Source organism: Pseudopipra pipra, chromosome 6 (genome assembly GCF_036250125.1).
Source record: "Pseudopipra pipra isolate bDixPip1 chromosome 6, bDixPip1.hap1, whole genome shotgun sequence".
NCBI lineage: Eukaryota > Metazoa > Chordata > Aves > Passeriformes > Pipridae > Pseudopipra > Pseudopipra pipra.
Window position 1 is genome coordinate 32,043,201 of NC_087554.1, and position 16,873 is coordinate 32,060,073.

Sequence of the window (16,873 nt, forward strand, 5' to 3'; positions counted from 1 at the left end):
ATTAAAGGGATGGAGCACCTCTTCTATGAGGAAAGGCTGAGAGAATTGGGATTGTTCACCTGGAGAAGAAAAGGCTCCGAGGAGACCTCATTGCAGCCTTCTAGTACCCAAAGGGGGTTACAAGCAGGCTGGAGAGGGACTTTGTAAAAAGGCATTTAGCGATAGGCCAAGGGGGAATGGCTTTAAACTGAAAGAGAGTAGGTTTAGATTGGATATTAGGAAAAAATTCTTTACTGTGAGGGTGGAACAGGTTGCTCAGAGAAGTTGTGGATTCCTCATCACTGAAAATGTTCAAGGCGAGGTTAGGTGGGACTTGGAGCAACCTGGTATAGTGGAAGGTGCCCCTGGCCATAGCAGGTTGTTGGAACTGGGTGATCTTTGGGCTCCCTTCCAACCTAAACCATTCTATGATTCTATGACTTCCACTTTGAAAACATTCTTGCTTTAAAATTTAGTTTGTCTCTGCATATAAACAGGATTTTCTTTGATGAAAAACAATGCACCCCCACCTTCCAAATCACAGTCTAGAAATCCAGAAGAGCAATATATACTTTTGATGATGACATTTTGCCTTAACTAAAGACTGTAAGCTTTCTATCCTATTCAGTTATAAAGGTCCTCCATGATTACATGCTTTCAACTTGAAGTTCCTTGCATCCAGTCATGATCACAGCACAGGCAGAAAAATTGGCTTGCCCACATCCTTCTACCCTTGGTTTCCTCTTGAAGGAACATTTAATTCCCCCGATTATCACAGCAATCTCACCACACCCTGTTTCACATTGAATTCACCTTTGCTGAGGAGGAATGATCCAAATCATACCTGGTACACCTTAGATTCCATGCTACCTTTTTATTAAGTCTACTCAAATCATACCTGATTGTATGTAGATTTAGTGCTTCCCTGGACCTCTGGGCTGACATACAGTGCGGTGCCAACCATCCCCGTCAAATTACCTACATGGCAAAAGATGAGAGTATGAGTTTCAAGTGGGAAAGAAATGCTACATCAAAAAAACCTCCTCTTTCTTCTAGGTTGGAGCTCAGTCCTTATTGAGAGAGACCCAGTTGAGAACAGTTGGCAAAACAAGACAGTCAAACTTCGCATGTCAATCTACAGTAGATAAACCTATCTATTGCCATACAGATTTGTAGTAAGTCAGCACATAAATGCTACAACGAAATTTCATTTCCATTACACTCATCACTCATCTTAAGACATACTATGTACTAAAGTTTTCCCAAAACACAAAACTCAGCCTCTAAACAGGCTCAACAGTGTCAAAAAAAAAACCCCAAACCCAACCAAAAGACCCGGAAGTCTTGAAATTGTCCTGTATAGGCAAGAGAACAGAAGTGCAGATGGAACAGATATACAGGATGTCTATATACCTCACCAGAGGAAAGCACTGATCTGTGGCAGAAGGCCAGCAGTGGAAGCAAATTAATTTTTAGATAACGGGCAAAACTGCCAGATTATATGTAATATATCTACCCAAGAGTTGGTGGTTGATATGTCCTGTCCCTGGCCTCAATTAAAAAAAGTATTATTTCAAAGAACGAAAGGAAGTTCTAACAGAGTATATAAGACTGCATAATACAAATGTTTGCTTAAAATAATTTAGAAAAAGCTGCAGTGTAAACTAACCTGATGGGTCAGACATAGCAGAACCATCGGAGAGATTTTCCTCTTGTTTAGAGAGCATCTGAAATCAGTGAAACAGACATATTGTAAATAGTACATGAAACACTTCTGTTGGCTTTTCTTTCCACTTTGGTTGGCAGTACATGGTTTAATTCTAGAACCTTAGAAATTTAAACAAGTTTATGGCATTCACAGTATAAAAACATCATGCTCATTGGACTTTGTGTTTTATTTTCACCTTTCATGTAATTTCATCACCATATTCAAGGAGTTTTTTCATTCACTTCAAGCTGTACTTACTGCATTTGCTGGATGATCTGTAGCTAAACCAAAATCACCAATTTTCACATGATCATCTGAATCTAAAAAGATGTTCACAGGTTTCAAGTCTCTGTGGATCATTCCCTGTTACAGCAGGACAGTAAAAAAAGACCCACAGAATATTAAACAATCAACATAATTAAAAATAAAACTCTATGTAATAGACTGGAGAATCATATTATATACTTCTATTACAGGGAAGTCTACTGCTAAGTCACTGAAGAATAATTTTGCAGACAGACTGTAGTCTGTAGCCCAGAAGCTAGGAACAATTTTCAGTGCTACCAGCTATCTAACAAGTTGTTTTTAAAAGACAGTAAAATCTTTTTGACAAATGGGTAAAATCTGAAGTGGTTCATTATAAAATTCAAGTTTAAACATAAAATACTTGAAATCCCAAAAACAGATTAATAATGCAAAGGGCAAAGAAAAAAACCTTAATAAATGCCCCAAACTGAATATTAAGAAACCCACGGAGAGAGAGGCATAGCACAGATATTATGGATATGTCATAACTGTCATATTTACTAACCTTTTCATGGATGTAAGCTAACCCATCCAAAATTTCTCGGAAAAGCCTCCAAAGTCGACTGGTGTCCTCATATAACCCTTGGTCAATAGTGTCCCTTAATGTGCTCTTTTCACAATATTCCATCTTCATACATAGGGGACAGAGGGAAGGAAGAACAGTTTTGTCAAGACAACAGACTATCAGAAACTTGTATCAGTAAGCATATTACTGCCATGGTTCGGGAGCAAGTAGTACCCCCAAAGGATGGAACTGTTTGGAATTTTCCTGAGAGCTGTCTTTTAGCTAGAAAACATACATCCACTTTTGGGTCCTACTCCATTTTCTCGAACAATGGTATAAGCTTGCAGAGTAGCATATTCTCTAACATAAATGTTAACAAGGTGAAAACAGCCAAGCCATAATGTGTGTTTAACCCAAACTCAAAAGAATCTCTGGCTTTTTTTTTACTTGGCACCTTAACTCTTTATATTATGAATATACACAACGCATGCAAACAAGCCTATTAAAATCTAATTCCATTTAATTGTATCTTCCTTCTAGACAACCTCCAGCATTAAGTGCATTATAAAAAACTGCACATCACCACAGAACAGTTAGCTATGATAATCGACTTTTCCCAGAAACGATCTAACTCCTAACACAAAGGAGATGCAGTAGTAAAGCCTTTAGTTGCAAACCTGCGGGAATTTCATTTTGTGTCCACTTTAGAGCCACACAATGGCTTTGCAGATTACTGTTTTGTATTAAAATAAAGTGCATACACAATACTGTGCCATTGAAAAGAATGAGGAATTTTTCATATCTGTGAAAGACAACTTCCCCTCTGGAATCCAACACAGTATATTTCAACTCCACATTGGGAATTAACACCATAACCAAACTGAGGAACACCAGCTACAGCATTACAAGATTGGAACGGATATTCTAAACAAACAACAAGCACGAGGAAAAGTAGTGCTTTGGAAGTCATGGTCTCAAAGGTTGGCTGGTTGGGTTGTTCTATGGTTAGGTCAGGAATTGCCAGCTTTTACTCGTACACAAGCAACAACAATTATCCTAATATGCACTATGGCGCTACAAAACTGCTTTCTCCAGGCACAACTACAGAGCCCTGGAAGGCATAACAAGCCATGTGCACTGCACAGGGCCTTCCACCAGCCAAGCCTTTAGAAAACCAGTCTATTGCAAAAACAACATTGAACTTACTCATATGCGTTTTTAAAGGTCATTACTTTTTTCGTGAAAACCAGCAACTAGTCTTTGCAGGTTGAAATAAACAGTATCCTTTTATCTGAAAACACAACCATGTTTGTACCTGAATGTACAAGTAATGCACTGTCTGAATGACTGGTGTCCTGTCTTCTCCTCCATGGCTATTCTTTTCATTGCCTTCTTCGTTCTTTATCACAATAAAAGTCAACAGAACAGTTAGCTACAGGAAGCTGTGCAGACTTTTTTATTATGCATACTACTATCTTTTAATGGCTGGAACACATTGATGAGAATTCACCTTCTATGGCTAGTTTTGAAAAATAGCAAAATAATATAAGGACATTTTTGTAATGCCACTGCTTCTAAATAAAACAGAAAACCAGGTGTGACTAAACTCTCATTTTCAAAGTGAAAATGAGTAACATTTTGCCATCATTAGACACTGGAGGCAAAGCATTCCAGAAGATCTAGATGAAACCTAAATTTCAATCCATGTCATGTTAAAAAAAAAGAAAAAAAATAAAATTTGAAACTAAAAGATACAAAGCTTGCTTGATAAATAATGCAACCCCCACCCTCAACTAACAGCTTTGATACGGTGTGTATATATACAATATATATGTATGTATAATAATATATATAATAATATGTACGTTTAATAATATAGCAGTGCATTCTTTTGCCATTAAATTCTATACCGAAAATATTCTCATGCCAATGTACATTAAAACAGAAAGAGGAAGAAGATGAAGCTTTAATAAGAGCATGTTACAGATCATCAGGATTGGCAACGACGTATTCCAGATGCTGCAGAAAACTGTGCATTAACTTTCTAGTGATACAGTGCTGTGACACAAAATCCGAAAATCAACTAAAACCTTAAATGCTATACAGACTTGCCCTCTTTTTGACTGCTAGTAATATGTATTGTGCCCACTTTCAAAAAGTGGATAGTATGAGCAGATATATTGGTTTATAGCATCTAAAAGCAGAACAGAATTTCAACGTTTGGATGATGTAAGGCCATGTAATCCAAAGTCATGTACGCAATGAAGTGTTAAACTTGCAATAACCTGGCTCATGACTAAAAAAAACTAACATTTAGCTCAACGAAGACTACAGGAAACAGAATCCAGATTAGCTGCATCAGACCGATTTCTATGGAATGCAGCTCGCAATGGCACAATATCTACTCTAACGGAAAATCACCTTATATGGTTCTGTACTTACATCAGAAGTAAAACAAAACTTCCTAACTGACCTGTTAGTTTGTCAAAGATTATTTTATGATCTTTTAACTTTTACTTGCTTTATACTTACCGGGGAATGACCTTTACTGTTTTCATCCTCATTATCAAAAATTATTTCACTTTCAGAATCTGTAGTTGGCCTGTTTAAAAAGAGATAGAAAAAAAACCCCAAAAGTTCTGCATACCAAGAAATATTTACTAAGAAATCTGGAAATTTTTTGTGGGGGGAAAAAAGAAAATCTAAGCTTCTGCTGAAGAACTAGATCCCTTAAACAAAAAAGCAAAAGAAAACAATACCCAGAAAAGTATCCTGCTTACAAAGCAACACTTCCTTTGATAGCCCAGTCTCTAAAAGGGAAGGTACATATTTGCATCAGTAAAATTTAATTTCTATATGCAGTAAGCAAAACTGAGATAAACTTGCTTCAAAAAAAAAAAAAGTCACTGTGAAAGAGCCACACCATACACGGAGGAAGGTATGGAATACATTAGTAAAAACCAAAACAAGAAAGAAAGGGCAAGTTTGGTATTTTTCAAGATCTGTAATATTTCTGTTATTGTTTATTAGAAACCCCTTACTCTCAAGGCTGGACAAGACAGTCCAACAGAAGGTAAACAGTCATGTATTCTGGCACAAATAATAAGAAATTTCATGAAGTCTAAACTAAAATTTTCCTCAAAGACCAACAAATTTTCCTCTTCCTGGCTACCTGACTGCTGGCAGATGTCCCCTGTTTTTGAACAAGGGGACAGAACAAAAATGCAGTGAACTACTTCTGACAAAAGATGCAAGAATGGTAAAAGACACAAACTTGGAAAAATGAACTCTGTTCATGTCCCTGACAGTACCAATACTGAAGCCTACTTACAAAAATGAATGCGAGAACACGCCGTCACCGTCATCATCGTCATCACTGGACTCCTGATCAGCTCCATTGAATTTGCTGCTGGAGGATCTTTCACATGAAGTACTCCACTCAACTGAACTTGTCAAAACTGGAGGAGGAGCATTAGTTTCCACATCATTTGTCTCCTCACTGGTAAGGATGAAAAGACCAGCTTTGGGGGGTGTTGTTCTCTCTTCGATTGTTTCAGATGATGACACAGCGGGAACAGGACTTCCATGTTTCTCTATCCAAGCGTTGTAATACCTCACAATGTTCTCATGGTTCAAGCGGGAAAGTAACGTTACTTCTCCCTTAATCCTCCGAAATTGCTTGCTGGTAGGGTTTACACGAATACGTTTCACAGCATAATAGCAACCATCAAGCTTATTTCTTACCTGCAAAATTTAAATTAATCTAAAGTCAAATGCTTACAAAGGTCTTACCAAGCAGAGCCAGAAGTGGAATAATTTCATGAAACAGGAAGCCTTCCTTCCACCTGGAAAATGACTACAATTCAAATGCAAGCTTCCCCATTCTGACAGGCTTCTCCGCAGATTCCCAGAAACTTCTTGCAAAACTTTTCAGCCTATTCAATTCTAGATAAAAACCACACTACAGAGAGCACATTGGCAGATCAATGTATTCAATGTTTGCATGGTTTTATTTTTTTGCTTCAGAGAAAACAAACACCCCCAGAAAGGATTCTAGAGGAAATAATTTTTATACCATACCTTGATGACTGCTCCAAAAGCCCCTTTGCCAAGTAATTTTAGCTCTTCAAACTCATTGTAGTACCGTGAAAATTGTCTCTGTGTTTCTGCGAAGAATGAAGCACTGGATATCTGACTGCTGGGTATAACTGTCTCGATGCAATCTACACCTGCTGAATCTGTAATGAAGACAAAGTTACCACCCGTGGTAATATGGGGATAAGGCACGAGGGACTGACAAGTAAGTACCACGAAGGAGATAAAAACTAAATAACTTCAAGTGCAACTAAAACCTAGAATACAGAAGTGCTGTGCTGTGTAGAGTTAAGTTCTGGTACAAGCATAAACCTTCATACAGTTTTTAATTACTAACACTACGCTAGACAAAGAAATGATTTTAAGAACATGACAAGCAAAGAAGTCTCATTGGAACACCATCTTCCAAGGACAAAGTTAGGTCTACATTGACACCATGCAGGACATGGATGAATTTACAGTTTTCATTAAAGCACAAGCTGCTTCTACTGAAGAAACAACATTAGTCAGTCCACCCCAGCTAGTCATGGATAGAGAAGTTAAAGACCACACTAGCTTTCAAGTTAGTTCATGTAAAACACTCGTGCTGCCTTGTGAAGCTGTAGCACAGCTCAATTTTTCTGTTATTGCAGGCATGTAACCACTTATTTAGCAGAATATGGGAAGAACCAAGTTCCTTACCATCTAGATTTTCTTCAGCTACAGGTATTTTTATTCGTGGAATGTTTATAAAACTATGTTGTAACAACTGCTGAGGAGTCCATCTCTCTTTATCTTCCAAGCAAACACACCTATTAGGAAACCAAGGATAGAACTATTTTATATCAGGCGTAAACGTTCAAAGACTTCTCGTTATATTTAAGAAATTATCACCTGTATCATTCTGATAGGAATAAGAAGCAAAGACAGACTAAAGGACTTATTCACAGTCACACACGGTGGCAAAGCAGAGAAAAAGAGAGCACCAGACACTCTCCCAAAAACCAATTAGCAGCCTGAGCCATAAGACAGCACACCTCATCTCTAAAATCTACAACTAGCAACACAGGAGGGCTTAGCTGTTCTTTAAAACAACTGTTCAAATCTTTAAAACAAACAAACAAACAAACAAATACATGAATGCAACAAACATACTTTCCCAGAAAGTCTTGGAAGTCAGCAGGTAAATTGGTAGGAACAGCAACTGGAAATTCCTTGGTTACTTGGCCCTGGCTGAGTGAAAGCAGAAGCAAGCCCAGACGCCACACATCGCCTTTTTTTCCAGGTTTGTTGGGAAGACCATCCTCACTAAAACGAACTTTGGTTTGCTCAAAAACATCTGCTTTGCAGATATCAGCTAAGCGCTTGGAAATGCTGTAGTCTGTCACCTTGATGTTGCCTTCAGCATCTACCAGGACACTGGAAGCACAAAGAACTTTGTGCACTACTGAATTACTGTGCAAGTAGTCGAGAGCTGACAAGATCTGGGTCACATAATGGCGCAACTGCTCAACTGGAACTGGAGTCTCTTTGTGTAAGTATGTAGAAAGGCTGCAACCACTTATGTGCTCCACTAAAATATCCACCACAATTGAATCGTCCCGTTCTTTAAGGTTCATACATTTATAATGTACTATGTTTGGGTGACTTAGCTTCGTCAGTGAGCTGAACTCTGTTTCTGCACCCTGAAGCTGGTAGAGAAACACAACATAACATGCATTGTGTCATATCTTGTGAACACACCACTACTAAAATATATAACATATACAAAATATGTACAAAATATATAACATCCTCGTTCTTTTCTAAAAAGGAAATATTGTACACAAGGGGAAGGTACAGCATCGATTTCTGACAGGTAAGCTTGATTCCCTCTTTCTTCAGAATTTTAATATTTTATTATTTTATTTATGCATACTTGCAAACACACTTTCTTGCATTTATATGAATACCCCATATACTCATCTTCTTTTGTGCAGATACTCTAAACATTAGCATTTTAAAGCTCATTACCACCCTCTCAAGTTTAATATAGACTAGCAGCCTCAAGAAAAGCACTGAACCTCACCTAATCTTGATTAAGCCAAATGCAAAACATAGGCATTACCTGTTTCTTAGACTTCTCAATCTTTTCTATTTCCTGTGTTGTAAGAAATCTTCCCATCTTTTTTTGCCAGTGTAGAACCCACTCATATATTAAAACAAAGTCTCCACTGCGAATTTCCAAGGCATTGTAGACTGATTTACCAAGTTGTTCATCCCTGCCTGTACATAAAGAGAGAGAAGAAGAACATGGCTTCTTTTGTTTCTGAGGACTTGACAAGAGCTCCTGCAAATGCTAAATAAATATCAGTAAGCCTGTTTTCCAAAGTTCAGAAATATAAATCTACTTACAACTAAACAATATCCATATCTATACAGTAGGTATGGCAAGTATCAGGTCTGATGAGACTGAATGCTATGCAGCAGTACTACATGGGAAAAAAACTGTGGCATATTTTAAAGAATTTCAAGTTTTAATACATGAACAACCTTCCTACTTAGCAAATGCCAAACTCTACACACAGTAACATAATTGTTCATCTTCGAACTGCAAAATAATAAAATTCTCCTTGCTTCAGAGACTTTCAGGCTGTTCATCCCCCCACTGCGGAAGTGCTGTGTTGAAAACAAACAGTGAAAACATATGATGGTCCATTCATGTGGGCACTTCATGGAGGCCTTTCAGCTCTGAAAGGGTGACTGTTTTTGCTAAACCCACTGCTTTTATGCCATTGCTATCAGCAGCGATGGAAGGAGAGCAAGTATGCCCTTCCAACCCTGTGCTTATCAGCAGTTTCACATGCTACTGAAAGCTAACATGTGATGCAACTTCTTGCTTGGTAGCCACGTATATCTGACAAGCTAGCTATTTAAATTTAAAGGCAAATAGTTTCCAGTATTAATTTAGTTATGTCAAGAATATAAAATGTTGAGAGGGTAGTTTGATTTTTTTATGGCTACTCAGTTATGTAATTATACCTGGAGAAGCAAGTTTTTATTTAAAATAGTCTAGAAAAACATGAGACATTTACCACAAATTAACTTTTCCTATTACTCTCTCCCATTCTTATTGTGACATATCACAATCTGCTATAGCACTCTCTCTATCCTTGCTGCTTGTACCTGTTAATATTGTTTAAGTTAATAAACAAACTGTTAAAGAATACATTCAGTGCAGGTAGCTGGGTGTGTGGCTGCAGTGGAGCTGCAGGTTGGGCTCTGGGGGGCAGGAGCCCAAGCCTGAGGCAAGAGCCTGTGACCTGCCAACCTTTGCACGACAAAGGGCACAGGGATCCGTGGCCCAGCTGTCAGTCAATCTTGTTATTTAGTTATTGCACCACGATTAAATTATTCTGATGATCTGGACATCTGAGACTCTGCCATGGGAAACCTGGGGTGGAGCTGTTAAGGAAACCTGGTCTGACTGTGTAAGTGTATGGTGTGTAGCTGCAAAGGCACTTCAGTCCCAGCCCAGGTGGTGCTAGAGCGACTGCCAGAGTGCCCCCTGGACGGTCGGACAGGGAAGTTTCATTAACAGAAACCACCCAAAAAAACCAAAACAGGCAGTCTCAAAAACAGTATTTCAAGCTACAATTGTAATTTTGCTTACCTAGACATTTTCCTTTATGGACAGTAAGTTGTCCAGCACCACTTGTGCTGAAGTTCAAAACTTCATAATTTCCAGGTGGTTCTTCATTATTACTAACAGAAAGCTGTCGTTCTCGTCTGCAATGTGAACAGAACATTTTTCTCCAACTCAAAAAGAAGTATTGCCACATGTCCTAGTCCCTAAATATATTAATTCTGCAAGAGGATTAGCTTTCAGAGACTTTTTCATCCAATGATAATTTCAAAGATGGATTAGTGCAAAAATACGTGTCTGATTAGAAATCCAGTATTTTAGCAGCAACATCATGCTGCACTGGGTCTCAGTATTTAAAGCCAGGAGTTGAATACAGACCTTAAAAATTGGAAAGATCCAAAGTTATCCAGAGCACATGAATTAGTTAAACCATGTCAAATGAAAGGGCAGGGGAGGAAGAGACCAAAACGAACAGATGAACATGACACACTATTCCCTTGCCTTCAAATTTCACTTTGAAATCTAAAAAATCTACATGCAAACTGACATACTTTGAGCGTCCAGTTGAATTTGGTCGGTGTTTACTGTTCACCCCATGTTCCAAACAGCTCCCATTTAAGCGTGAAGCAACTTTATATCCTGCAGTGTCTCTACTGTGAGAATTTTCTTGATTTGTCAGAGCAGCTATTTCCAAACGTTCCTATAAATCAGGAAAGACACCAAATAAGTACAGAATCCACTCCTATCTTCAAAATATGTGAGTACTTAATTATTATTCTGTGAAGGCACCCAGATCACTAATGTTTTCATAATAAATGTATATGTGAGGGCAAGGAAAAAAGTGCTGAGATTTCAGAAAGTACCTTTCAGCACTGCCCATGAGCAAGAATCGAAAGAAACTGGAAACATTAACATATCAACTTTTTTCTATGTGTGTTTGAAAATATCTTGGTACACTTAAGATGCTAGTATATTCTAAAATAAAACCTGTATCCTCAAGAACCTATTTTAACCTAGATCTATTAGGAGCACTGGATGAGAAAAAGATGTCCAGGAAAATTTAGTCATGTAAGTCTCTCAAATTTTTACAAGCATATATTAGAGTTCTGGGAAGAACTTATTGCAATGGTTTTTTGCACGCCTGCTTAGAAAGAATACCTGTTTGGCAATCTCTTTCTTTTTTCTTTCTTCTCTTTTCTCTTCCTCCCTTCTCTGAATCTCGTTAAGGATTTCACGTTGCTGAAACGAATTTTGGTGTTGTTAAGAGATGGAACAATACATGCAATGCAACTGTTAAAATCTTACCCTGGCTTAAAAAAAAGAGCTATGATGATTTTTCTAAAGTATTAAAGAGGATTTGTGGATGTCACAAGAATAAAAAAGAGAAGTCAAAATAGCTCTCCTAAGGAAGTTAACAGCACATAGGAGAATGGAATTATAGGCAAATGACTTCTGCCAGACCCAACAATAAAGTTTCATACACAAAAAAGACAGAGGGATAAACTAAAACAAAACCAGAGCTATTCTATTCATGTTCCTCACAGTATGGAGACTCCACACTACTAGCCTCTGTGAGACCTCATTTCTAGTGAAGGATGTAGGTGGTCTCAGGTCTCTTTAGATTAAATTTGTTGCTCTCTAGAGATGTCTGTCATAGTGAACATTCCAGTCACCCAACAGGTGAAAGAAGGTATGACTACCTGTCTGGATGGCTAATACTTCCTAGTTTAAGATGGAATGCACTTACTATATACACAAGTGTAAGCAAATGTATAAGGTCCTCTTGATAAGCAATTTTCACAGCATCAGGAATCAACATTTAGGTTTGTTTCAGGCATAAAGATTTCTCAGGGTTAAAAGCACATAATTAAAATATTACAATTAGAGCAATAGATAGTTCATATAATGCATATTGGTCAAGTCATACTGACAGGTCTGACAAATTAATAATTCACTAAAATGCACCGCTATGCAAAATGATTTTCAAATCATGATTATGTTAAGAATACAGGGTTATTCATACTTTGACTTCTCTTACCTCCTGCTCCTCTCTTCTCTTAACTTCTTGTGCCCTACGCAATTCCTCCTGAGCTAATCTTTCTTGTTCTTTTTGATGATTTTTTAGCATTTCTTCATGAAAAGACTTGGAAGGTGGTTTATTATATTCACTGAGAAATGACTGTACATGGTCGGCAAGTTCAAATATCATCACCTGAAAGAAGCACATCACATAGCCAAATGACACCCACTCAAAAAAGCAACACATCAGCAACTTCCAAAGATACTGAAAAATTTGAGGAAATTTTTGGTTATTGAACAGAATGAACAAAACAGTACCTGGCTAAAACAGTTCTTTTTGAAGTATCTCCAGAAAAATTGGCAATGAAAATAGTAGTATTCAAATGGAAAAAAGACTTGATGTGGCAAGACTGAATGACAGGCAGTCCTTGCCAAACCTCTGAAGTTGACAGCCTTAGGAAATTGAAAGCAAAATAGTATCCCATTTCAGCATATAACATCCACTGCTGTGTATTTCTCACTTTTAAAAAGTCAAATGGAGCTATTCAAATGTGTTCACCTGCAACATTTCCAAACAGCAATAAGAAACATACCATAAACACTGTTTTCACCAAGAATTCTTTGCTTGCTAGTAATTCTTTGAATCATTTCAGCCTCAACAAGAATGGAAATGTATTTTAAATACTAAACATATCTGAGGACTTACAAAATTTCTTAAAATAGATAAAAGTTCTATGCTTCATGTTTCTCTTTCTCTTTTTATCCAATTCAGGAGAAACTCAAGTATTGCTATTCCTAAACACAGTAGAAAAAAAGGCACAATGTCATGGAGTGATTGTGCTACAGCCACAGAAGTCAAGTGTTGAGTTCGTGTTAGAAGAAAGGTCTCCATCCCTTCAGTTCAGCACTAGATGAACAAGATCCCATTCAAAAATCTCCCCAGGGAATTGCTGTTTGCTTAAACAGGTATGGCCTCTTACAATATTCAAATTAATCTGAAAAGTGCAGAAAGCTCTTAAGAGTTAGTATTGCTTTTCATACTGTGAAATAACTCAGAACCTCTAAACCTAATAACATGAACCTTTGAACATGGCACTGGATTTCAAGAGCATCCACAGTCTGAACTTTCATTAATTAGAAACATTCTTAAGAAAGACAGTCTCTCTTTCCTTAAGAGCAATGCAACTTATACTTCCAATGTGGATGTATTCCACTATATTATACCAAAAATTTTTAGAACTATTTGGTCTGGAGTATACTTCTCAAGAAAGTGAAAAGCTCTTACCTCTCCACGGCACTGTTTTGCCAGTTCAGCTAATCTGGATTTTAGTTCATTTATTTTCTCATTTGATAAGCCTTTTGAATTTTTTAATTGTATTTCAGGAACTCTGAAGGACAGCAACAAACATATAAAAGTCCTCATTAGAAAAACTGAGTGGAAAAAGCAACAGAATATTGATAAAAACAGTGTGTGAGGGAAAAGAAATGGAGTTTGTAGTCACTTGGCAATTAGTCAATGCTCAAATAAACAGAATATAAATATTACATATACAACATAAAGCCAGAAATACTGTTTCATATTCTCTACCATCAAATTTTCTGGCTGCAGATTACCTGTTGGTTACACTTGACAGTAGAACTACCAAAGAAACCCTGCAGAATCTTATAATTCAGCTCTTCACTAGTAATTTACTTAACAAGCCTTTTGAAATATTACTAGCATAACAGATGTTTAAAATTTATTTATCACCACTATACAGCTTACACAAACCTCCAAAAACATATGCAATAAATAAATATCAGCTAAACTTAAAAAATATTTAAAATAAAGTGATCAAGCAAAGTGTCTGTAGGTATGCTGTCTCAGCTGTTATGCCTTTGTTATAGGGTATAACTGAGCCATCACTTAGTAAGGACTAGCACTTCCCTTGTACACCATACATGCCACAGCATAAATGGATGGACTGAAGGGAGTTATGCTTTGGACACTATCAGTGGCATACGGACGAAAGAAAACTGGGCACAGAGCAACACTTTTAACCCAGAAATCACTTGCCAACCCAAAATCCTGGGGGAAGCTGTCACCTGCAACTCCTTCCACATTCTCTATGGAGGACTCTTCCAAAAGACTACTCCAGCAGAAAACAGGACAGCAGACACAACTAAGACAGCAGATGGCTTTAAAAAAGGAGATTCAGTTTGCGTCAGCTGAAAGAGTCACAAGCTGAAGTATAAGAAGGGCACTCAGATACTAACATAGGAACATGTGTTCATGTATTTGCAAGCTACAAATTGGGGCTGCAGTCTTGCACTGACCCTGTTATTCTCCATCGCACAAAAGACTACATCCAATTCAGGTGCCAAAGTTTAGAGCTGCATATTATAAAGTACCACACGTTTAATCAATACTGACATGCAGAAAGCCAGAGTAACACTGAAGACTAAAACCACATATTTTTTCAACTTACACTTTACTATGGAAAATAGAGACAAGAGGTTATATTTTAATGTTCACTCACGTATCAGGGTAAGTATGTGGACACTTGACCCACAGGTCAACTTTGGCATACACTTCATTAGCACCAGTCAATCCCTGAGGACGCAGAACTAAATTAATTTCGGGAGGCTGTCGCACCTAAAACGCAAAACAAAAACTTCAGATTGAAAAGGTTTTGTTTTAATGAAAACATTCAACTCTAAACATATATTATAGTAGGATATGGGTTAGACCATCCAAATAACTAAAAGAACATGTTAATGCAGTGATATTGCTCAATGACAGTGAACTGGGCCACTGATTACCCCAGTTTATCCAGAATATTTTTGCAACTTCTTCAGATAAACGTAGTTACAGTTATTAGAAAGATTATTCAGACTGAGCAAAAATGAGGTTCTACAACAAAACTCTTGTATTGTGCTTACTGTAGACCAGCAGGAGGAAAAAATTAAATAAACACAGGCTATTTATGGAATATCACATATTAAATTTATTATAAAACCAATATTGTTTCTTTCTGGTTTGGATCACTAACACCAATCATTATTTTCTGACACGGCAACAGACCACAATGTCACACTGATATACACTTTATGTGGCCAAAGAAATGGACAGTATTTTTTTTCTAGTTATATTTTGGGGTTAGACATAAACCAGAATTCTAACAAGTATTGTCTTCCCCCTCTCCAGCCTGTTCAAATCACCTACTCGAAATCAGAGTAAAGTAAAATATGGCCATATAAACATTCTAACCCTTTTCTTTTCAATTAGAATTTAAAAAAAAAAACCACCACAAAACAAAAAGAACCCCAAACAAACACCAAAAAAACCAACAAAACAACCCAGGCCTTAGTAACATGAAAAACTGATAGGGAAGCAAGACTACGTGGAAAAACAAATAAGGAAACACATGGTAACTATGCCCTCTATTTTCCATTTGCATTTCCAGCAAGGAAGAGAACAGGTCAAGTCAAGAGGACGTCAGGTAGGACTTTTAATAAGGAGTGAGGTTTGCAATACTTCTGAAAACCCAAGAAATAATTAAGAGTGTTTTCACCAAACTCCATGAAAAAAGAAAAAAAGTTACAAAGCTGCTGCAAAAATGTTAAGTTCAGATCTATGGCAGAAAAAAAAGACAGTGGAGGCTAAGATACATTTTGTAGAAATTAAACACAAAAGAATGTAAAAAGAAACAACAGTAGAAGTGAACTTTGAGAACAGAACAGCGTAACCAGTATCTCCAGGTACAGGAAAACAGTGCCAAAAGCGTAGTTGGAAAAAAATATCAATTAGATGTTGTGGACACGAAAGTTAAATGCAAGAGAGTAGCGAGTACTAGACCTGAGCACTAACTAGTTGTAACTAAAAAACCCCAAACCTATAAAAATGAAAGCTTAAGTATCAAGTTATCATGGAAACAGCCACAGTTTGAGAAAACCACAGCACATAATAACCACGCAAAATCATCATATATACCGATGCGATTAATTTATTAAGCAGGTACGTAATTAGTCGGTTAAGCAATGAATTAAGAGGCAATTTTTTTAAAGCCTGACAATTCATTAAAATGCAATTTATAAACACAGCACTGCATATAGTGCGAGCACTTCTATCTTGAGGATTAGTCGCAAGGGCGATCCGCTGCAGGGCTGGGGGGGAGGCGAGACGCGACCCTCAAGGAAGACGTGGATCGGCACCACCGGGGCAGCGCCAGCCGCGTCCCCAGTCCCGCTCCGCACAGCGACCCGCTCCGCTCCACCCCCGCAGCATCCGCACCCTGCGGGCCCCGCTCACTACCTTCCAGGCCTGGCTCTGCCGCAGATCCTGGAAGTCCTGCCCGTAAATCGACTCCAGCACCTGGAGCTCGTTCTCCTGCCGCAGCTGGTAGCTCTCCGGCGGCTCCCCGGCAGTCTCCGCCGGCACCTGCTGCGCGCCGCTGGCCCGGGCCATGTCAGCTGCCCCGGCGGGGGCGGGCGGCGGCCATCGCGGACAGCGCCGCCGCGCTGCCCCCCTGGAAGTGGCGCCGGGGCCGCGCTCCGGCACCGCCCCCGCGGCGGCGGGAGGAGGAGGAGCCGGGGGGGGCGACTCTGGGGGCCGGTGGTTCGCCCACCAGGAATATATCGAGTTGGAAGGGACCCATAAGGATTACCGAGACCAATT

At 38.4% G+C, this 16,873-nt stretch overlaps 1 protein-coding gene across 2 annotated transcripts in view; it reads right to left on the bottom strand.

Annotated features, from left to right (window-relative positions):
- Nucleotides 1-16,735, bottom strand: part of EIF2AK4 (eukaryotic translation initiation factor 2 alpha kinase 4) — a 36,985-nt gene extending 20,250 nt beyond the window's left edge. For both annotated transcript variants that reach the window (XM_064658415.1, XM_064658416.1), the window contains exons 1-18: nt 16,511-16,735; nt 14,736-14,851; nt 13,502-13,604; nt 12,236-12,409; nt 11,356-11,436; nt 10,749-10,897; nt 10,225-10,340; nt 8,680-8,837; nt 7,728-8,263; nt 7,275-7,384; nt 6,579-6,736; nt 5,830-6,242; nt 5,031-5,100; nt 3,814-3,897; nt 2,499-2,621; nt 1,946-2,050; nt 1,649-1,706; nt 878-957 (exon numbers count right to left, since the gene is read on the bottom strand). In XM_064658415.1, coding sequence (XP_064514485.1) covers nt 878-957; nt 1,649-1,706; nt 1,946-2,050; nt 2,499-2,621; nt 3,814-3,897; nt 5,031-5,100; nt 5,830-6,242; nt 6,579-6,736; nt 7,275-7,384; nt 7,728-8,263; nt 8,680-8,837; nt 10,225-10,340; nt 10,749-10,897; nt 11,356-11,436; nt 12,236-12,409; nt 13,502-13,604; nt 14,736-14,851; nt 16,511-16,663 — 2,787 coding nt within the window. In that variant the 5' untranslated portion in view covers nt 16,664-16,735. The remainder of the gene's footprint in view (nt 1-877; nt 958-1,648; nt 1,707-1,945; nt 2,051-2,498; nt 2,622-3,813; nt 3,898-5,030; nt 5,101-5,829; nt 6,243-6,578; nt 6,737-7,274; nt 7,385-7,727; nt 8,264-8,679; nt 8,838-10,224; nt 10,341-10,748; nt 10,898-11,355; nt 11,437-12,235; nt 12,410-13,501; nt 13,605-14,735; nt 14,852-16,510) is intronic.
- Between the last annotated feature and the right edge of the window lie 138 nt (nt 16,736-16,873).